The following is a 22453-nucleotide window of genomic DNA, read 5'->3' as shown; positions in this document are numbered from 1 at the left end:
TAACCAGGATAATACCCTAATCCAGTTAATTTTATAGACACACACATTCTTGTGCCAGCTTCATACAGGGTGAAATGTGTATTTGGGCATATACAGAAAGCAGGATCACTTCTTTTGACAGTGAAGCCAGACCATGTCATGTCAAGATGGTCTACACTGTTAGCAGATGATGTGACCATAGGAAGGTCTCTGTCCCATCTAGAATAAAGAACATGTTGTCTGTACTTACAACCTCCAGCTTTTGGAGACTTAAAAATGAAAATACAAGTGCATGCCAAAGAAAAATGCTGTTTCAGAAGTCTCACTTAAAACAATTGAGCAGTTCATCAGACAAATACAGAAGAAGGATGCAGTTTTGCCTGTCTTTAAAATATTTTTGCATTAATTTGCTGAGAAGGTCTAATTCCTATAGGGTTTAGAATGGAAATTTGATTTTAGCACTTGAGTAATCTTTGTGTTTAGCCAGCCTATGAAAATTGCAAATCAGGCCAAGCACTTGGCATCAGGCTCGATGGCCCAGAACAGCCCTCTTGAATTTCTCCTGAAATGTCATTCTCTGAATGACTGGGAGAAATTTTGAAGGGAGGATGAAGCAGAAACTTGAGATGAGTTTGGTGATAAGGATAGAGGGGTAGAAAGTAGGAATAGAACCTGGGAAAAGGAAGTAAGTAATGCAATAGGCCGGATTAAGCAAAACATTTTTTTTCCTCTCTCTCTCTTTTTCTTTTTTTATTCCCTTTTTTCTGTTTGGCAGTTGTTTGTGAACCAGTTGGTTATGTATGGTTCTCCCTCATGCAGTAGTGGCATATTCACCTGGAAGATAGCAATTGCCTTTGAAGGTCAATTACTCAGCAGTAAGAATTGTGCAAAAATCTCTATTCTAGTGATGGTTCAAGTCTGTGAAATGCCTTTTCATTAGTAAACTCTTATATCAAAGCAACGTTTCAATTGAGAGGAGCATCATGGAACATTCAGACTGCAAAGTAAAGCCCATAAAAGTTAGCAAAGGCCAGAATTATTATTCTTCTGATAATTAAATGCACTTACATCATACAGTCTGATCATCTTCATTTATATTGTCATGAAAAATTCCTGTAGCAGAATGTTTAGCTTTCCCACGTTGTTCCGGTGAAATGTATGCATAAATATAGGCATTACATATTCCAACACACAAACTACATTTGATTGTTCAGTTTTGTTGCCTAAAGCCATGTCCTGCTGCTCTAGATACTTTATAAAACCAAAGAAAAATGTTAGTTGTCCAGAAGGCTTTAATTTATTTTCCTGGTCCCATGATGAAGAGAAAGTAGAACAAAAAATTGTGTTGAATCACCTTTTGTGGTGTCTCTTCTGAAATTATTCTTCAGTCACTTCAGCCTGCCTCAGTGAGCTCTGCTCTAGCCTAAGTTGACTGCTTACAGCCTACACAGAGCTGATTCAGAAGCTGAGGTTAGCGGGATGCATGTCACAACATCAAATCCAGCACCTTTTCATGCATATATTTATTAACTGCCCATAAAACCTGGGGTGTTTCTTTGGAATCCAACAGTGGTGACGTTTGGATACGGACAGTTATTAGTTGTGAGGAAACGCCCTGAATTTTGCACTACCAAAAATAGGACTGTGAATTTCGTGCCTGTGTGTTGTCACCTCCATGTGTTCAGCTGCACAGCACACTGATCAGCTGTATCACTACAGGTTTTGCAGCATTCAGTTGATTTTGGAATGTTCTGGGTCTAAATTTATAAATGTCTTCCCCTCAAGAAGAAACTGCATGTGTCTCTTTTGTAGGTCTCTTTCTGCAGGGTATAACAGGTTTGGTTTTCAGCACAGCAATAATTTTGCACCTGAGCCAGTTATCAAGAGCCATTGTGTAGTCTGTGGCAACCCAAGCATATGTAATTCTCTGGAATGGAACTTTTTTTTCTAAAATGGGAAAATTTTCCTCTTAAATTTTCCCTTAGATTGCAGAGGATTTTATTTTAGCTTGTATGACATCTCCCGCCTGCCTTCCTTTCCTTATACTCACAGAGGAAAAGAAGTTCTTCCCAGCCTGGTTACACATACCACTTCACAAGAAGCATGAAGTGTCACCCATTTAGTTCTTCATTTAACACTGAGGAACTCCTTGGTGTTAAAGGATGAAGTAGTACCATTACTCAGCTCTCAGTAATCCCTGGGAGTTATGGATCCAAAGCATGGCACTGAAAAATCACTCAAGATTGATCCTTTACAAAACATGAAATCACTGTTAACCTTGGGAATTAAGAGAAGAATAGCCTTCCCTATGAAGAATGGCCTCATGAGCAAGAGAGCTGGGAGGTAGAAACCTGAGCAGGTTGCTTGTGTGTCATTCTTCTAACGTATGTTATTTTATCCATAGTGGAGATTAGTGTAATTTTTTTGGCTGGCAACTTAATGTGTAAGTTCATGGCCAAATCTGCCATCCCTCCAAATTGATAGAACTTATTCACACACCTGGAAAGACAATATGCATCAAAATGAAACCTTGCACATGTCGATATTTCATAGAGGGGGAGCCTATACCCACAGTTCCACTCAACACAGATGTCTTAAGATCTCAATCTTGCAAATCTGGTGTGTGTGTGGAGCTTCATTGTAAGTCAGTGAGAAGTTTGTATTTCAGACTCCAGGTAGAGTGAGAGGAGAGGGCTGGGTGCCCCTTGCCTCCAGTATGAATGCTGAGCCACCTTTTTTTCATGCCTCTTTGTTCAAATATCCTAAAAACAAAGAAAAGCAAATAGAAACACCACCACTGCTCCTAGCATGAGATGGGAATAACAGGAGGGGCGAGAGAGAAGAAAAAGTGACAAAAATCAGACCTGGGATGTTAATGGCTGTAGAAAAAAATTCTCTCTGATGGTGAAGTAATAGTAACTAAACCTAGTTGTTTTAAAAGACACGGCCAGTCATGGTTTTTAATTATTTCTTTTTTTAAAAAAACTTAGTTAGAATATCCCTCTTGGTACTCTTTCATCCTGGCTCTCACCCTTTGTTAGTGATGAAACAAACCACTCTCTAATGAGAATGAGAAAGTTTCGACTCACAGCTTTTTTGGTGCAACTTGAGGTAGCCTAAGTGAACTAAAAAGAATTGTCACAGAACATAATTAATTCTGTTCTTTTTCATTTACAAGCACAACCCCTTTTCCTTACAGTTTCATTTTTAAAGGTGACCTAAATATTTGACAGTGCTCTTTTAAGTCACTTGAGGTTTCTTACATACCATTACTGGCAAAAGACAGCCTCATCAGCATTCCTGGAGTGGAGTTGGGCTTACATCCAGAAATGAGGAGGGTTAAGAAAGTGGGTAGCTCATCAATTCAGGCAAATAAAAAGCAGGGTAAAGTGGGAATTTTAAAGAAGAAAGGCTATGGGGTAGCAGTTGTTAAGAGAAGCTATGATAATAAGTATTTGCTGTACCATTTTGCCTCTGGAGGACAGAGGGAGTGTTTGGGAGGACAGATGTTAGTGACATGCTGCCTGGTTTTCCTATTTCACAGACTAAAAGGGGCTTGACCTTTTGGAATCCCCTTAGAAGTAGATTGTGCTGTAAACTTTCAATTCATCTAGGATGTAGATGTCAAAGGCCAAAGTTCACTTCTTGCCTTTTTCTCTCTCTCTCTTTCTCTCACCCACACCCTTTCCCCTCAATTTTGTAGGGTGATATCCATGAGGATTTTTGCAGTGTTTGCAGAAAAAGCGGGCAGTTGCTGATGTGTGACACATGTTCACGTGTTTATCACCTGGACTGCCTGGACCCGCCTCTGAAAACCATTCCCAAGGGCATGTGGATCTGTCCCAAATGTCAAGACCAGGTATTGTTTGACAGACAGGGGGAGTTGTATACAATGCACTGTGAAGATTTTTCTGTGTTAAAGAAAATAACCAGATTGCTTGGATTACTTAGACCAAGACAGTCTGACACTGAACAAATCTATTTGATCTGTAATAAGGCTTGTGTGAAATGAATTGAATTACCTCTGTTGGAATGCATGCAAATACAAAACTGTTAGGTCTTGCTCCCAAATTTGGAGTCTTTATTTGTTACCCTTGTGGTTTTGCTTTTTCTGGGCCAAAGAGTGCAGACTTCTGGGAAAGATTATCCCCAACTGATATGTCTGTCTTTCTACCTATAGAAATTTTGCTGTTCATCTTAAGTTCATTGTTTCTTCAGAAGTTATTAGTATATTCTTCTGGACAGATAAATAATACATTTGCACAAGCCTATCTCAGTAGATAGAGCAAATATAAGCCCCTGTTTGCTCATATAAATCAAACATCGGAGAGGTTGTCTTCAGTGATCTCTTTAATAATATCATCCAGCATCAGTTTAATGAAGATAGGTGAACAGTTTGGTGGTTCTTCCTTGCAGATCCCTCTCTGAAAATGCACGATTGAAGTGAACAGATTATATTTTAATGTTTTGTTCATAATTGCATTGAGATTACAGGACAAAGAAGTAAACTATTGTATTCCTAACCCTTCAATGGAACTCCAGAAGTTGCAAAGAATTGCTGATAATGAGCAGCCTGAAGCTGTTAGTGTTCTGTCTAACACAGCATACTGCTTGGTCACCCACATGACCTTTGGTTAGCCAGGTGGTGGTGTGAGAAAACAGCCTGAAATACAATATGCTGCTCAAAAATCCAAAATTCAAGTGACTTGGTCAGTAGTTGCCAGAGAGGAGGAACTGTGACTACTTCCCTCTATTCCTGCTCTTGCCTACTTCGACCTTACCCCTCCTATTCATGTTTCTGTAATAGGTTCCCAGAAAGCAGGGAGGGAAATCTGAGTGATTTCACTGTAAACTGACCAAGTCCTCTGTCTTCTGAGGCACCCCTCTGATCAGTTATTAAAAATGTGTGTCTTTCCTCTCAAAATAAAGTTTGTTAGGAAGCAAAATGTAGGAAGGATCTGAAAGACATATATGGTGCTTACCCTTTTAAAGAGAGTTTGACAACTCTATTAAGATGATTCTGATAAGAAGGGGAGATAGGATGATTTCATGTTTTACTAGGCAGGAAGTGTGATGTTTGAATGTATGGTGTGGAGACTGTTCTGTGGCATGAAAACTTTTCTCCCAGAACAACTAAGATCAGCAATTTGTCTGAACCATGAAGTAATGTTTATGTCTCCTGGCAAGTTTGATTTCAGATATATTATTCTTTCATTCCTCTTTTAAGTTGTTCAGTTTCATTAATAGACTGTATTTGTGGCTATGGAGGGAATTTAGGAAAATGCTGACATTTGTAAGAAAGAGGCCTGTTTTGTGGAAGCCACAATACAGTTGTGAATAATTCACTCTGTTAAATCTCAGAACAGGTCTGTGAAGCTTCATGTTAACAGGGCTGATACTAATGATAGCCATGAAAGAAACTCCTCAGTCTTTCCCTCTTTCTGTCTCTCCTTTTTATTTTCTCAGAGGTAGATTTTTTTAATGAGCTATATCTCTATAAACAATTTTCTTTCAGATGCTAAAGAAGGAAGAAGCAATCCCATGGCCGGGAACTTTAGCAATTGTTCATTCATATATTGCATATAAAGCAGGTAGGAAAATGGTGGATAACACTTTTGTTTCACTTTTAACATAGGAAGATGTTATTTTGGGAATGCGACAGAATGGTACTTCCTTTATAAAAGGAAATTAAGGGGGAAGAACCTTAATAACTAGTGAAGTGAAAATAGCAGTCTAAATATTTGTCAAGCCTTCTGTGATGCTTATGCATGTAGGTAAAATTTGGGGCATGATTCAGTGCACAAGTGGTTGAATTGACTTTAAACCCACTTACACTCTTTACATGAAGCAGTTTAGACCCTCTATTCACTGTTGTAACAGAAACATTTTAAATATCCCGTTTAATACTGTGTTTTGCAGCAAAAGAAGAGGAAAAACAGAAACTACTTAAATGGAGTTCAGATTTAAAACAGGAAAGAGAACAACTAGAGCAGAAGGTCAAACAGCTCAGCAATTCTATAACAGTGAGTATTGTCCTCCCAAATAATTCTTAACCTATGTTCTAGTGCCAGAATGCAGAGAGAAAACTATTATAGAGTGGCTTGATGTACTATACCTGTCTTCCACTGGATTTACTGAGAACTAAGTGAGCATTTTCCTTTGCTTTTTAGGACTTTGGGGAGCAGGAATGAAATAAAGGCAGCATATACTTACATTAAGTCTCTTATGCATGATCCATGCTGACCATGTAGGTAGACCTGTAGTATTAGCAGGTGACAAAAACGATGCAGAGCATTATTGTCTGTGGGCAGTAGATTAAATCAAATTCTCCAGTGGCTCACTTAAACAAGAATGGTTGACCCTCTGTGTGTAAGGAGAGTTATAGGCTTGTTGAGCTTTCCAGACCTTCCTGATGCAAAAGCAACTGTTTGCTCCAGGATGACTCTCAGGCTCTTGGCATGTTACCTTGGCAGTCAGCACCTGGACACTGTGCAGGACTCTGCATAATATTAATTAGACAGTGTCATACTTCAAACCAGAAGCTTAGTTTCTTGCAGTAATTGTAACACAGTTAGTAATTTGCTCTCTCTTCTCACCTTAATATGCAAATCATCTCTTGTGTTGCCGATGTAAAGTTTGAGCCCTTCGCTTAGTTTGGTCCTTCACAGTATCACATAATGAAACACACTGAAATCTCTGATGTGGTAGCATCTGTAAGGCTGGATACATAAGTACAGACTTTTTTTTTTAAATACAGATTTTTTTAAATACAGATACTTTCCAGGCTGCCTGTCTTTGCCTATTAGAACAAAAGTGTCCTGTGTTTTCAGGCATTTCAGTGCTGACAATACAATAAAGTGACTGGGAGCAAACGAGTGGTGAGAGGTGCTGGTTAGCAGTTCGTGGCACTGTCATCTTCTGGTTAGCGGTAGCTGGGTGTAACCTGAGCAGCACTAAAGCATTTACACTGTTTCTCAGGCAGTGGGCAAGGAGAGTGTTTATACTTACATTGGACCTGTCCAAAACAGACACAGTAGGTCTAGATTTTATGGTGTTATTATGGTGCCATGATTTGCGTGTGAAAATAGTAAAGCTAAAACCAACAGTTTCTGGAGATCAGCACAAATAAAACATTTAAAAAATGTAAAAAGGTTGCCATCTTTGTGTAAAAACCTGAGTGTAACAGACGTAGCTACTGTTTGCTCATTTTGAGAGTTTCAAATAAGCAGTTTTTCACTCTTGAAACATCATTTGTGGCCCTTTAAAAAAAATTATCTTACCCTGACTCTTAACTGATGAGCTAGCTATGTTACTACCACTTCTAAGAGAAAGAAGTGGCCGCAAAATAAGATTTTCAAGTGAAGAGGAGTTTGTTTTCCTTTTCAAGTGCCCCTTTATTGAGAGAAGGAAGTGATGTTCCTGCTAAAATGTATGTGAAAGCAAAGGCTCTATCCCACTAATGGTGTGCACACACGCTGTCAGCAGTCAGCTGCAGTAGGATGCCTGAGCTTGCAGATCTGAGCTAAAGAAATTTCAATAATGCAATACTAATAGAAAAAATAGTAAGAACATACACTTGGAAGTTTTCCTTCAAAAGGAGCACAAAAGGATGGAGCTGTCTGTGTTCATTTGCAGAACACCTTGGAATAAATGGGAGCCATACCAGGTGACAGCTATGTCCTGGCAATTTAATTCCTCAGCCTGCAATTATGAATTCTCCTGTGAACACAGCCCAGAGACCTTTTTTTCTTCTATGTTGGAAAAGTGAAATTGTAGCTGCAGTCTTTTTTAGGTTCTTACATTTAGATCTGTGAACATCATATTCCTTCTCGTACCTGCTTTCATTCATAAGCTTGAACTTATTATTGCTTTTCTGTTTTGCTGCAGAAATGCATGGAAATGAAGAACACCATCCTTGCAAAACAGAAGGAGATGCACAGCTCCTTGGAGAAGGTAAAACAGCTGATCCGCCTCATTCAAGGCATCGACCTTTCAAAACCCATAAACTCTGAGGTCAATTCAGTAGCCATCTCCAACGGCATGGACTCCACTAACAATACTAATGCTGCCACCTCCACCTTAGCCCCTTCCCCTTCCCAGAGCTGCATGGTGAACTGTAACAAGGGCGATGAGACTAAATAACACAGTGAAGTTAAGAAGGAGCCAAGGGAGGTGGCGGCGAGGAGAAAGAGCAAAATAAAGAAACTCTAGAAAAGCAAAACTGGATTTCTTCTGGAAAGTGCAGAATTCTTTAGTTCTTTGGTTCCAGAGAGAGCGTGAAGATGCTTGTGCCAGGCGGCACCGGAGTTTGCCAATTGATCCTTCTTATTCTGTGTGTACATGCGAAGTTTGGATCATGTTACATGAATAGTGCCAGCTGGGGGTTCTTTGCCAGCACCATGCCAAGTGAAATAATATATTTACTCTCTCTATATTTTACACCAGTGTGTGCCTGCAGCAGCCTCCACAGCCACTATAGGTTTGTTTTATTTTTGTTTGGGGTGAGGAGCAGGGATAAGGGAGGAGAGCAGGTTTCAAGTTCCTATTTACAGAACAGTTTGTTTAGCTAGGGGAAAACAAAAACAAGTCCAAAGAGCCTATGGGCTTTTCCTGTTTCTAAACTCTCAGTACTATTAAACCAAAAAAAACCAGAAATATAAATTATCAAATCCCAGTGCCCAGAAGGGACAAGTCTATCAAATAAGCAGTATTTACTATTGTTTAGACAGGAGATTTACAAAAGGAAAGGAGATGGACTTTTCACTGAGTAACCAGCACATAGAATCATATAATCATAGTATATGCTGAGTTGGAAGGGACCCATCAGGATTATCGAGCCCAACTCCTGGCCCTGTGCAGGACACCCCAAGAATCACACCATGTGCCTGAGAGCATTGTCAGAACGCTTCTTGAACTCAACCAGGCTTGGTGCTGTGACCACTACCCTGGGGAGCCTGTTTCAGTGCTCAACCACACTCTGGGTGAAAAACTTTTTCCTGCTATCTAATCTAAACCTCTCCTGACTCAGCTTCATGCCGTTTCCTCGAGTCCTGTCACTGGTCACAAGTGTGAAAAGATCAGTACCTGCCCCTCCGCTTCCCCTCACACGTATAGGCTGAGGATCCACTGTCCCAACAGCTCGGGGTTAATCCTGTTTCTTCACATTAAACAACAGAACTTGCTTTGCAGAATTGGTTTGGGTCCTCACACTCATCCAGAAAGTCTATGTTGGGAATGGGAAGATGAGGGCCAGAATTCAGGGTCAGCTTGGAGCATTGGATGGAGGTGTCTCAAGAGAAAACGTGCATCAATTACTTGAAAATGAGATTCCAGCCCTTTTCTGTATTTATAAACAACAAAAGTATCCTGAACAAAGTAGCACATAACCCAGATGTGTGAACTCAACAGAGAAATGTCCTTTTCTTTCACTTCCTTTCTCTTCTTTTGGTAACAAGAACTAAATAAGGAATAGAAAAGCTGTTTTTCAGGCTGACAGTCTAATTAAAGAGGTAGATGGGACCTTGCATGGTATAGATTAGAAGTAATAGTGTCAGTGAGATACAGTGAGTCTTTGTGAGTCCTTGTGTCATCGTTTTGGGCACTGTTTTTTTATGCAAGGGCAAAATCTTTGTATCTGGGGGAAAAAAAACCAACTTTTTTAAATTAAAAAGGAAAATAAAAGATATTGAGGTCTTCCTAGTGTTACTTAAAATAAGATCAAGGTAAGAAACATTGTAAAAAAATTACAAAAGTGCTATTTGTTTCCTAAACAAGTGATTTCTATTAAAAAGGTGTCAGAACTGGAGAAAATGCTGTGTACTTAGAATTTTTTAACACAGACTTTGCTTATTTATGATCACATTCTGCTGTGTTTGTGTTTTAAAATCAAATGGGACAGTTTCAGTAGATTATACCGTACATCTACTGGCTAAACTCTAAAGAGAATCAAATCCTACAGTGCTGGATCTCACCCCACCTGGAGGATCGGCCAGGCTTGTCTCTGTTGTTTCCATCTTTCCCCCATTCTTTCATGTGTTTGTAACCCAGAGAAAAGCAGTTGACAATGTGCTTGTTTAAGCTTTTTACAGTTTTGTGATATGGACTGATTCGAGCTTGAGGATGAAAGACAGTGAGTTGGTTGGACTGAAATCGTCTTCTATTATCTCCTCTTGTTTAAGAAGTTCCTCTCTTACGTATAATCTTTTCACTCTAGACAGCAAAGCTTGCCTTGTGCTTCCTGACTGTGGGGTCTGTCTCAGTTTAGGATGCTGATTCTGGTCACGTTGGGTTGTGTCCCAGAGCTGTCTAGTTTCACTACTGCATATAAACATTTGGGCAAAGCCTGTTTCCACTGGAAGTACTTGGAAAACTCCCTTTACTTCTGGTGGGAGCAGAGTTGAGCTATTACACACACAGTGTGAGGCAGTGTCTCCAGTGTGGTGGCCTTGAGAGCACGCGTTGGGTGGCGAGGCAGACCTGCTCAGCCATTTCTGGTGGAAGGTAGAAAAACTTTTTGGATTTCAGGGATGCATTTCTGAGTCAGGAGAAGTGAATACTCCAGACACTACATAGCCTGAGACCGTTTCTTTGCTGCCACAGCCAAGTGGGCTTCTGTGGGGTTCAGAGAGCTGTTTTCCTTCTCCTTTAGGTTGCCCTTCTGCCCTTTAAGGACTTTTATTCCTTCTGTAGGAGTGTGCACTATTTTCAGCTCTGAGCTCAGAACTGATATTGTGAGTTCTCACATTTGTCTGCAGTTGGGAAAGTGACTCTTAGGTGCACTTCTCAACTGTGATAACCTCGACTCCGTCTTTTGATGTTTGAGTTCTGTTCTGGAACTAGCAGAGCTGGGAGGATAAGTTAGCACGAGTGGCAGGGAGACAGCTGGGCAGACGACATCAAAACTGATTGTACTAAAAATGTCCCTGCATCAATCCAGTTAGCAGTGGGAGCCATCACCACAGGGCAGCACTGGGCCAGCAACCCACAGCATTTAAACAAAGGACTGTCAATTTCAAGGGTGGAAGAGAGAAAACAAACAGAACATGAGCTTGCTTTCTATAGAATATGAGCCATCAGCTAATGGCCAGATATTCAGGAGAAACTGCCTTTTTGAACAGGTTGCTCTTTAGTTGGCCACTTGGATAATTCTTAACATCATCTTCTAAAGCATCAAATACATTCCTGGTTAGAGGCAGTCTCAGGGATAGGTGTGCTGAGTCTTCATGGTTCTCATGTTGTATGTGGCATTACCTGCTGAGCTCTCCTGGAAACACTGCAGTGTTTGGAGGTAGCAGGCTATGCCTGGAGACTCCATAATCCTTCTGTTTTCTTTGCTGATTCAGGAGGGAATGGAAGGGAAATTCACTACTAACCATATTTAAATTTGAGCACGGTTAACGTTAACTAGACAGGAGATGTTAAAGCAGTTATTACTGCTTTTCTGAGGCACCTACTTGTCTCCAGAATCCAAGTAGATAAGACATTTTTGTCCCTTTTGTTACAGCATTTGTGTTCCAGATTGTAAAAGGATGCATTTACTTAATCATTACCTGGCTGAAAAATGATCTTAACTTAGACTTTTTGATACTGCTTAGGTAGTTCTCTCTCTCTCTCACTGATCCTGTTTGGATGCTTTTTCTCCTAGCTCTGCAACAGTGTCAGTCCATGAGCATTCCCAAAGCTGCGGTCGTGCTGGCAATGATGCTGCTATGTAGACACAGTAAATTGGAGTTATCTGTGCCCAATTACCAACAATAGGGTGGAAGGGGAATTGGCATTTGCTAAACACAGAGGAAAATGGATTTTTCTTCCAGATGCTCCAAGAGGTTCCAATCAAGGAAGAAATTTAAACTCTTTGACAACTTAAAGCTCAAGCTTGTCTTCTGGGTTTGTATTGGTTTGGGGGTTTTTTCTCATGTAATATTTGAGATAGAATAAGTTTGCACTAAAACTTCTGCTCTTTGGGAAGCTGTCGCATTGAATGTGGTTTTGTATTTCCAAACCACCACCAAGATATTAACTAATTCTTATGTCATTGCTTGTCATTGGTGGGAAACAAGTGGCTTTTAAATCTCTGTTATAAGGGAAGCGATGAGACCACAAAGGAAGCTCATCTCAGAGATAGTCCTGGCTCTCAGCCCAGTGCTAAGAGCTTTAAGAAGTCACCCTGCTCCTTTGCTCAGAAATAGAGCAAGTGTTGCAGAAGTTGTTTTTTCCCTTCTCCTTGCAGTCTCTTGTTTAAGCAGCTGGAAAGGTCCATAGTGGTCAGAGTGGCAAAGTGAGCATGTAACCTGGCTAGAAGGATTAGTACTATCATTATTGTTCTCATTATTTTTGTTTAGAGCCAGCAGTGATTTTAGTGCTGTACAAAACACAGTAAAAGCAATACTTCTAGGGATGATTGGCAAGTAGAGTGAGTAGCGTGGCTGATTCTTGCAGGACATCATTTTTAGCCAGGAGTTACCATGTTGGTGGGATGAATTAATGTTTTGCATTAGCAAAACAGGGCTTTGTTCTATGTTGTAAGCACATTTCTGTCAGTGGGGATATGAATTCAAAGCTGCTACCCTAGAAATTAAAGAGGTGATAATTTTATGGGCAGATCTGTTAGTTTTATTGTTGGCAGAAAACAATATTGTAGTTTATCCTTCCTAGCTGACCAGGCTTAAGAAAGCAAGTCTATATTCCATCTGTTTAGAAATGTGAATCCTAATTCTGACCTCCTTGGCTTCAAGTCATCTTCTTCCATGTACTGTTTCAGAGACAGCCCTGAAAAGCAGCGTGGTCAGCATTCAGGAGAACCCAGAGTAAAATCTCCCTCTTAGGCCTACCAAGCTGTGGCAGCCCACAATACAGGGAGTAAACTCTGAAATTTCCTTCCCATGTGGATACAGTGGGAAATATTTGTGAATTTGCAGTGTGCATGTTTCTCTCTTTCTTTCCCCCACTGGGTTGCACACTGCCCTCTTTGCTTCTGAGGCACTAATGATGAAAACCCATTTTTTAATGAAATGTGGTTTTAAAATAACATGGGTTTAAAATATCATATATTAAGATGTTAAACCAAAATTCACTGTTTTACTGAGGGCCTCTCTCAATGAACTGCTCAGATAGTCACTGAAATACTGATATCACACTTCCTTGTCGACCACTCCCCTTTGGGTAGAGCTTGTGGTGTCTTTTTAGGGCTGACACTTTTTCACCTCCATTTGTCCTCCTTTGGAATTCTGAAGATCAGGGCAAGTTCAGCCTTGCTAGGTTACTGCAGAGAGTTTTCTGACATGTGTAGGAGTCAGGAACCTGGAGAAAGAGGAAAGATGTTTTGTCATGCAGCTAACTCATTTGGCTCGTAGGCTTGCCTGACCAAAAAACTACCTCAGCAAAGGCCATTCCCAAGCACTATGTGGATTCTGTAGTTTCTGGCATTCAGAAGGCAAAAGGTCTCCAAAGAACCCACCAATAGCCAGCTAGGTACTGCGAGTGAACCTTGCAGTGACATGCTGCTGGATCCTTGTTTTCCATGGTCAGACCTGGACCAGGGAACGACCCAAAAATCAAATGGGATCAGGAGAACATGATAGCTGCAGACGTCTTGTCTCCTGATTATTGCTGTCTTACTCAGACACTTCTTTAAGCTCAGTCCTGTTTGTAACTCTACAGAATGGAATGTAATACTTGAAAAGTATGACTCTATCCTTTACCTTTAGCTTCCATTTCCCCCCTATTTCCCTCTTATCTGGGATAAGAACTTTCTGCATCATTGTGTCTTGTATAGGCTGAGCACATAGTTGATCAACTTGCCAATAAAGAAAATTATTTATACCATGCACTGGTAAGCTTGGTAATTACAGACCCATGAAAAGACAAAACACCTCTCCCAGAGGTTAATTTAAGATGTGGGCTTGTTTCAGAAAACCAAGACCTTACCTGTGTGGGAGTCTGTCTGTATCCCTGTCAGTATTACTAAAATGAGTAGTGATCAAAAAAGAGGCTTGTCAAGAGAACCAGTGCTGTGAAAATCGCTGTGCTGTGCAAGTCCCTGGAGTGTGGCACGTGAGAACAGCCAGGCCAGGGCTCCCCATCTCCCCGGGCCAGAGGTGGATGCTGCAAGGGACAAAAGAAAGGACAGAAGCCTCTTGAGTCGGCTCAAGATGTGAGAAGGGGCACAGGGCTGGAGATGGGAAAGGAAGGGAGAAAGCAGGAGGAGCAAAGGAAACAAAGATTACATGGGGTAAAGCAGAGCAGAAAGGAAAAATATGAAAAGAGAGAAGGAGGGAAAATGAGGGTAGGAAAAATTCAGGAGTGAAATAGCCCTCCATTTTGAGGAAATGGATATTTGTGCAGTTACAGGGTTTGAAAGTTCAGTGGAAAGAGTAGAACAAAATTTCTCTTTATCCTCCTTCAATTTGGGCATGGGTTAATCTGTAATCCAAAAGGAGCAAGTGTGGTGGTAGAAGAGCTACCTGGCTGCAGGTAGGGAAGGAAGTAGGCACGGAGTCATCCCTAGTTCTGCTTCTGCTGCTGAGTGATCCCATTCTGACAAGAGCCTTATTTGATTTCTAAGCCACAGTGTGGGGATAAGGCAGATCAAGAAGACCTTGGGGCAGCCAGAATCTGCTCTAATCTGGACCATATTAATTAAACATTTTCTTGGCTCAAACTATTCTGGGGACTAGCTAAAGGTTCAGCTCTGCTAGTGTGGTTGCACCTTCCTAGTTCAGGTGTTAACAATTAGCCTAGTTAAAACCAGCATCAGCTCCCAGAGGTCCTGGGTCCCACTTGAGCAAAGGAGACAATGTGGGGCAGGACCTGTGACTTGGGTACTTTTCAGCCATCTCTTGGAGTATCTGTGCAAGATTCGCGCTCTCTGGGCTGTCATATCTGGCAGTTCTGTGCCAAAATCCCTCTGAGCAGCAGTGCCTCCCTGTTTTCTCAGGATCTGGATTCTTTAGGGACACATGCAAAGGGGAACTTCAGCAGTGCACCTGGACAGTGGCATGTGGTAAGTTTAATGTAACCTGTCAGAAGCTGAGGGCCCTGCTTCTAGGCTACATTAAGCAGCAGCCCATGGGGCAGGCACCCTCCTGGGAAAGCAGCTGTCCCAGCTCTTGGGTATGAGCCGAGAGTAAGCTCTGTGCCTGTTCTTCTTCACTCTGTAGTATCCAAGCAGGTGTCAAATGCTTCAGATAGAGAACTTCAAACCCAGTCCCTAGTTCTAGAAAGGAAGAAGTACTTAAGGGCATGTTTACTCTCAGGAGTGCCTGGGGAACTCAAAAACCATGTAAGCTTGGCTCTGCCTGTCCTGGGTGGACTGGTGGCATGGAAAGGCAGTGGCAGCGAGCAGTATCGATCCGTTGGCTCTCAATATTTTTCACCACCCAGGGAGTTTGCATTTTTTTCTTTTTCCTGAGTTTGCACTGGCAATTGTAAACCTCGACCAATTCCTGCCCTTTTGTCATGTGCCTTGTTAGAACTCTGTTGTTGGAAAAATAATGAAGTATTGTTGCCTCTGAGCTTCAAGATAACACTTTTCTTAGTGAGCCCTGGGGTTGTAGCTCAGGCAGGGAAAGGAGGCAGTGGCACAGGGCAGCTCCTGGGGCTGTGTTCCATGGCCACCCTTGATTTTGGACCCCCAGCGCTGAGGTTTGATACTGCAGCAGCACTGGGAAGATGCTGTGCATGTGCAAGGGCAGGGGCTCCCCTAGCTTGTCATCCAGGTGCTGGCCTCTCAGGTGTGGCATGCCAGAATTGAGGAGGGAGGGAAAGAGGTGGCTCTGTGCCTCTCCTTCCCCTCTGTAAAGCAGGTACTGGCAGTTCTGACTCCAGAAGAGCAGTTTTCCATGGCTGCGGGCACTGGGGTAGGCATTGTTGAGAAGCAGCTCTGTGCTGGGTGCCGCAGGAGGCTGCGTGTTTCTGCTTGTTCTGGGCTACTGTGTAATTTCTAATCATAGTCTCATATTTCTTTACCTAAATTATCACTGACATCAAAGCAGTGATTGACTCTCGAGCCAGGCATAGTGTCTTACCTGTCAGCTCTCCAAGGCATGTTGTCTCTGAGTTGCTCCTGATGCCATACATGACAGGCAGCCAAGACCCTCCTTAAAGAAGGTTTTTGCTCCTGCAGAAGCCCCTGGGACTCGGTCAGGTTCCTGGCAGCCCCACGCAACCAGAGCCAGCAGGCAGTTGTGTCCAGAAAGCTGCTTCACTCCAGTTACAGCTGTAGGGTTGCCCCAAGCGCCGTCTTACACCGTCAGAGGCATCCTGGCTGCTTCTCATAGCCCCACAGAAGCAAAGCATGCCTTGCAAACTCCATTAAGCAAAGCTTAAGCGAGGTACCAGCAGGAAGGGGGGATCCTACTAGTGCTGACCTGTTCAGGCACCTGTGGAGGAAGGAAATAACTTTGCTGTGTCAACAGCAGTGAAGTGGTGGTGAGCTGCTGCTGCCTGGGAGGTCTGGTGCAGCACTGGGGTGGCTGCCCATGCCAAATTTTGTCTTTGCTGGGGCTAACTGGCTCTAATCTGCAAACACCGTGTCATCTGCAGCTGAGGGCAGGAGGACTGTGAAGGCAGCTCTGCTCGTTTAGAGAAAATACTCAGGCCTCAATCACAGCTTCGTGTTCCTGTGATCACGGTGACACCGTCTCAGTAGATTTGTTGATACCACCCCCCTGCCTGTGTGCTGTGCTTCATCCCATTCCCCCACTCCCACCCCAGTGTTTCATCCAAGACCAAGCTGTAAAGCAGAAGTCCTGCCATGGGCTCGGAGCAGGAGCTGACCCTGAAGGGCTCTGCGTTCAAACCCTGGTCCCTCCTCCAGCCTGTCTGATTTCTCCAGGTGATTTTGGTGAACAGCCCCCTGTTCTGGTGGTGCTGCTCCACAGCCACGGGCCTGGTGCTGTGCAGGGATGATGGCAGCTTCTCTCCCAGCTGGGTTTGTGAAGGCAAGGCCGTGGCTCTGCCCTCTGTGAGCCGGTGCCACCTGTGCTGCCCCGTTCCCCGCCAATCTCCTGTCCTTGCAGGCCCTGGTGTAAAATGCCCTTTCTGACTGGTACTGCTCTGTTGTCACAGAATCACACCATGAGAACACCGACTTGTGAGCTGGTTTGGGTTTTTTAAATATCTCTATTTTTTTTAGCCTGATGCTCATAGTGATCTGCAGTCTCTGCTGCCTTCAAGTTCCTTGTGGTTTCAGTTTTGGTACAAATGTGTTTAGATTTTAGCAAATTAAAGTTGGGGGGAGGGGATACAGAGCATCTGATCAATTTGTATTTATTTATTTTAACATTTTACTAAATAAAACACGGTAAAATCTCTTGTCTCCTTAGCTGTATGTACCAGGTGGGGACAGCAGGTCCCACAGGCACAGGGGGTGGTGCAGTGCCCGTAGCAAATCCCCAGCCCCAAGAGGGGTTTTTGAGCATGGCTCTGTGCGGCGGCTGTGGCGCACTCCGCTTTCCTGGCAAGGAGAAGGACACTGTTAGCAGAAATGAATTTTAGCTCCAAAAGGGGCTGTGCTCAGTTCAGGTAACATCCTGGTTCTGACTCAGGGGGTGCCTCCCAGCTGATGCTGCCCGACAGAGAACAACCTGAGCTGGGTTTACTTTCAAGTACCTCCACCCTCTTAGGCACATTTTGGGCTGACTGTATAGGTTGGGAAGGATTATCATCTGAAAATTATGGTGCTCAGATCTCCTTCTACAGGCATGCCCGTGCCACCTTCCAAAGTAACTATAGAGACAGCACTTCTGTTGCCTCCTAGCCATCGAATAATCGCCTGGAAGAGGCCTGCTCCATCCCAGCACTGCTGTGATCTAACCCTTGTGTTGCTTAGTGCAGCAGCAGTGCAGTATTGGTGAGCTTTGGTTATATTAAACAAAAGCTGCTTGCTAGGGACTGGTGGGGTGGAGCTGTGCTTGACTTCACCGTGATGAGTAATGTCTTCCCAGCCCTTTCCCAAATAAAGCCTCAACACTTGCTCCTGGCAAACCACCCTCATCCACCCCCCGCCGATGCAAGGCTGGTGGCTCATAGGGCCAAAGAGCCAGCTTTTATTCCCAACACACTTACAAAGCCAAGGCTGTTCAGCAGAGCCCCGCCTGGTCCCACTGCCTGCACTGTGGCCAGAGCTGGGTGCCTGTCCTCCCTCCTCTGGTCGAGGAAAGGTCCTGCAGGTCACGGCACGGCATCCAGCTCTGCACACTGCTCTTGAGGATGAGCTGCAGCACCGCCAGATGAAACTACATCCTTTCTGCTTGGGGGTGTTTAAACTGACTACATGCCTAAACCATGAAGCCCCAGGATCCAGTTCAGGGGGGCTGGCTATGCAGGCAGGCTCCCTGGGCCCTGCTGCAGTGCTGGGAACCATCAGACTTGAGCCCACCAACCCTTTCAGAGCTGGCAGGGGACTGCCAGGGGACTTGGTCACACAGGCATTTCTTTTGCATGCTGCTGCTCCCTGTTCCTTAACCTCCCCCCTGTGCCAGCCCAACAGGAAAAGGTTTCAAACAAGCCTAGTGATGCTTTTCCACAGCCAAGGCTCAGGCTCCACTCTTCCATTGCACTCCTGCTGTCTTCCCTCCAGGAGACATGTGCAGGTTCACAGCAGAAAAAATTAATAACCAGGCAGTTCTAACAAGAACGTGAAAAAGAATAAAAAAGCTTTAATTTAAAAATTAAATTAAAAAGAGAAAAAAAGCAAGAGGCGCTTGTGCCCTTTCCATACCCCGTGCTTTGTATGGCTCCTCTTAGTCACTCCCACCATGGACGGAAATCCTCACCCCTGCACAGAGCTAGCTCTAGCTCTTGCAGCCCAGAGCAAAGCTAAGGAGAGAACAGCAGAGGCTGCAGCAGCAAGTGGCCCAGAGAGCCTCCAGGGCTGCTAGCAAAATCATCTTGGAGGAAAAAAGGATTAAAAAAGAAGAACCCCAGACACCCTAATTACTGAATTCTTATGAGGAAAGTATTAAATAATTTAAACAGCGTGAGGAAAGCAATGCATCCTCTGTGCTCCAGTGTGTGATAGTGGTAGAACAGTGTCCGGTCAAGCTGCTCCTGGCACAGGGTTCCTGCCACAGTGCTCAGCTATGGTCTTTTCCAGTGTCAGTCACATCCCTGATTGTTGATGGCAACGACTGCGCTGCCGGGAGCTGGGGAGGAGCAGGGTGGTCCCTGCCAGAAACTCCTCTCAGCATGCACTGGCCTGTGAAGCTGCTGTTTTGCTCCTGGCCATGGTTCACAGCCCTGCCCTGTGGGGCACTGCCAACACAAGACAGGTCTGTCACTGCCACGGCTGCTGCCAGCTGGAAGGTGCTGGCCTATCCAGGGAGCTCATTCTGGGGACAGCAGACAGCCTGTCCTGCTCTGGGAGCTCATCCTGCTCTGGGTGACTCCAGCACCACCGGTATAGGGCCAACTCCACTGGAGACTGCATCCATACGGATCAGGAGTAATAATACTTCTCCGCTGTTAACCACTAGCCTTGATCTGTGCTTGAACCAGGTCTCCAACAACTCCTGGTACTCCCTTGGCTGGAGTTCCCAGGTGTTGGGAAGCTTCCTCTGAGCCTGCTCCACAGAGGGATGATCTACCACCTCATCTCCCACTCACCAAAGCCCTAGAGGAGTATGCAAGGACTGGAACTGGCACCACTGAGCAGAGGCAGAACAGAGTATGGCACAGCTCCCAGGCCTCTGGAGAAGCCAGGCCTCAAGGTCAAGTGAGCTAGTGAAGACTAGGGAACCCACATCTACTAAAAGAGAGGAGAGAGGAGAGCTGACCCCCTGGCATAAGGAGGTTCCCCTGTAACACAGGAAGGCTGTGGCAGCTTGACCTCCAGGCACTGCCTGTTCTTGCAGCTGATATCCTCCACCTTATCTATGGGTATCCCTTTGGTGGGCTGGAGAGGCTGTGCTGCCAACTCCGTTCCCTCAGGCTGGGCTGCAGTGGTGGGCAGGGGCAGGAGGGAGGCCCTGCATCCTCCCAGTGTGCTGCTTGTATCCTGCACCCACTGTCCCTGGGCGTCACAGGCTTCTCTCGGCGGTGAGGTATTTGAGCGCAGCAGCCCCATATCGCCGTGACAGGTCCTGGTGGAACTCCTCCCGCAGCGTCTGGAGGCAGCCCCGGTACCCTGCACTCAGGCGAAACTTGGAGATGTCGAAGCTGGGGGCATGGGGCATGTGGATCATGAAGGCATTGGGCAGGACCAGCAGCTCATACTCCTGAGAGGGGACAGAGCAACAGCATCGGCTTGGTGGTACCAACATGTCACTGCCTGGCCAGAAGCCCCCACATCCAGCGCCTCTGTGGTGCCAGGAGCGGCCCCTCACCCACCTGCGCGTCCAGCTCCATGATGTGGGATACTTTGTTCCAGCCGAAGCCCACGAACCTCTGGTCATACCTGGGGCAATCTCGCCTCACTACAACGTAAGGCTCGAAGTCTGGCTGCCATGCCACACGGTATGGCATGGTGGCCGTCCGCCACTTGGCGTAGTCTGTTGGGGCGTGGCCTTTTGGCCACACGTGGTACCTGCGGGGAGAGACGGAAACGAGACACTGGGCAAAGCTGGCAGCTCCCTGAGACAGGAGGAGGATGCAGGGGGTCCCCTGAGACAGGGGGTGCACAGTCCCAAGGCACAAGGGTACAAAACTAGTTTCTGTCAGCCCCCCCTGGATAGTGGGGCAGTTCCAGTCCCTACCTGAAGGTGTAGAGGGAGCCCATGTCCAGCATGGAGAGCAGCTCTGCTTTGGATTTGGGGAAGGTCAGGCGGTAGTGCAGGGTCTCAAACGCCGGCACAATGAGAGCTGCCTTCCTCTGGGGCAGATCCAGCTGCTGGATGGAGTTCCTGTGGTGATAGGAAGGGTATGAGGTCTCCCTGGCTGCAAGCCATGGCCACAGCCTTCTTCCTCAGCCCCTCCAGCCTGCATACCACTCCAGAAGGATACTGATGTCTTTGCCCCATTCCTCCTACCCCTGCATGGTACCCCTGCAAATTGTCCAATGCTCACAGCCAGAGCCCCTTCCTCATCCACTGAGTGGATCCTCATTTCTCTGACAAAAGCAAGGGCAGGATCCTGAGGCTGAACACAAAGGGAACGGCTCCCAGGCCTGTTGTTGAGGACTGCTGCCCAGGGCTTTTCCTGAAAACTCTGGTGCCTGGGGAGCCCTGCAGGTTGAGCTGGCTGGAGAAAGCCTTACCTGAGGTAATCGTAGAGGCCATACATAGGCAGGAAGTCAATGTCCGTCAGAAAGACGTACGGCGTCTGCGTGTTGGCCAGGGCCACGTTGCGCAGGAGGTTGATGGGGTAGAACTGCCCCTCCTTGTAGACAATGTGGTAGGCGACGTTGCGGCGGGCGCTCAGCACCTCCGAGGCCTGGGCGTAGCGCAGGAACTGCTGAGCCTCAGCGTCCGACATGTACAGGGCCAGGCTGATGGGGCCTGCCCAGTGCTTGCAGATGGCCTCCAGCATCTGTAACCTGGGAAGCAGAGGGCAGCGCATGAGCAGCAGACCTGCCCTCTGGCAGCTTCACCAAACCCAGAACGGGGCACCTGCCAGAGAGCTGCATGCCAGTTGAGCCCAGTGCAGGAGGAAATGATGTTCCCAGCTTGGGGTGTTGTTCCTAACTGTAAAATGCTGGTGTGAGGATAATGAGATGAGAAGCCCTGGTAGCTCCAAAGCTAAGGAGGGGAGGTGGGATCTAACCTCCCACTGGTCCTACCAGCAAGTACCTGTCCATGGAGAGCTGGGCCACGAGGGTGACATCAGTAGGGTTGGGAAACGCCAAGAACTCATACTGCAGGAAGAACAGGTGGATGCGGTGCTGTGTGAGGTGCTGCTGGCGGAAATCATAGCAGGGATCATCCTCATCCAACTCCTCCAGCGCCTGCTGTAGCTGCAACATCATGAAGGTGAAGGAGAGCAAGAGCCCCACAGGGTGCTGGGGAGGCTGTATGTGGTCTCTGCCCATCCCATGCTCTGGGGCTGGGGGCAGTAGCAATCAGCCTCACCTGGTCCCTGGGTGGGCTGGGAAGACCGGCACAGCCAAAAAGCTCCCTGCGCAGCAGGTTCCCATCATACTCCAGGAAGGTCAGGTAGAGGTTACGGAAGAACTCCACATGCTTGTTCTTCACCCGCAGCTTCTTGGGTGAGTTCCAGTGGATCACCTGGGCAGTAATGTGTCACCCCACGGAAGGGAAGCCAGCAGCACCCAGTGCTCCCCAAGCCCTCGGACCCCATGCTGACTCCCCTGGACCTTCAGTGTCCTTCAGGCCCTCCTACAGTTCCAAAGGCAGCAAACCCACCCACCTTGAGATCTGAAAGCTCAGTGTAGCACTGCTCTGAGCGGGTGTGATCAGAGAGCTGCACATTCCAGAAGCAGGGAAGCCGGTACACCAGGGATGGGTTCTGCTTGATCACCGCATTAAAGATGTCCTAGGAGGGAGAAAGGTGAGGGTATGGGTGGAAGAGGAAGACGCCC

The 22453-nt window shown here is 45.5% G+C and overlaps 2 protein-coding genes across 16 annotated transcripts in view; one reads left to right on the top strand and one right to left on the bottom strand.

Moving 5' to 3' along the window:
* The window catches only part of PHF21A (PHD finger protein 21A), a 136397-nt gene extending 119107 nt beyond the window's left edge, over positions 1 to 17290 (top strand). For all 11 annotated transcript variants that reach the window (XM_050336589.1, XM_050336591.1, XM_050336581.1 and 8 more), the window contains 4 exons: positions 3683 to 3838; positions 5495 to 5570; positions 5899 to 6002; positions 7867 to 17290. In XM_050336589.1, the coding sequence (XP_050192546.1) occupies positions 3683 to 3838; positions 5495 to 5570; positions 5899 to 6002; positions 7867 to 8121 (591 nt within the window). In that variant the 3' untranslated portion in view covers positions 8122 to 17290. The remainder of the gene's footprint in view (positions 1 to 3682; positions 3839 to 5494; positions 5571 to 5898; positions 6003 to 7866) is intronic.
* LARGE2 (LARGE xylosyl- and glucuronyltransferase 2) overlaps positions 16245 to 22453 on the bottom strand; it is a 26880-nt gene continuing 20671 nt past the window's right edge. For 3 of the 5 annotated variants that reach the window (XM_050336578.1, XM_050336577.1, XM_050336576.1), the window contains exons 10-16: positions 22282 to 22407; positions 21984 to 22139; positions 21705 to 21868; positions 21173 to 21451; positions 20673 to 20819; positions 20308 to 20503; positions 18619 to 20195 (exon numbers count right to left, since the gene is read on the bottom strand). In XM_050336578.1, coding sequence (XP_050192535.1) covers positions 19998 to 20195; positions 20308 to 20503; positions 20673 to 20819; positions 21173 to 21451; positions 21705 to 21868; positions 21984 to 22139; positions 22282 to 22407 — 1266 coding nt within the window. In that variant the 3' untranslated portion in view covers positions 18619 to 19997. Of the gene's footprint in view, positions 16359 to 18618; positions 20196 to 20307; positions 20504 to 20672; positions 20820 to 21172; positions 21452 to 21704; positions 21869 to 21983; positions 22140 to 22281; positions 22408 to 22453 lie in introns of those variants that run through there. The other 2 variants (XR_007631550.1, XM_050336580.1) reach the window with 2 other exon arrangements.

Source organism: Myiozetetes cayanensis, unplaced genomic scaffold, assembly GCF_022539395.1.
Source record: "Myiozetetes cayanensis isolate MyiCay16 unplaced genomic scaffold, myiCay2020 scf6-25, whole genome shotgun sequence".
Classification (NCBI taxonomy): domain Eukaryota; kingdom Metazoa; phylum Chordata; class Aves; order Passeriformes; family Tyrannidae; genus Myiozetetes; species Myiozetetes cayanensis.
This window is presented reverse-complemented; position numbering and strand designations above follow the sequence as displayed.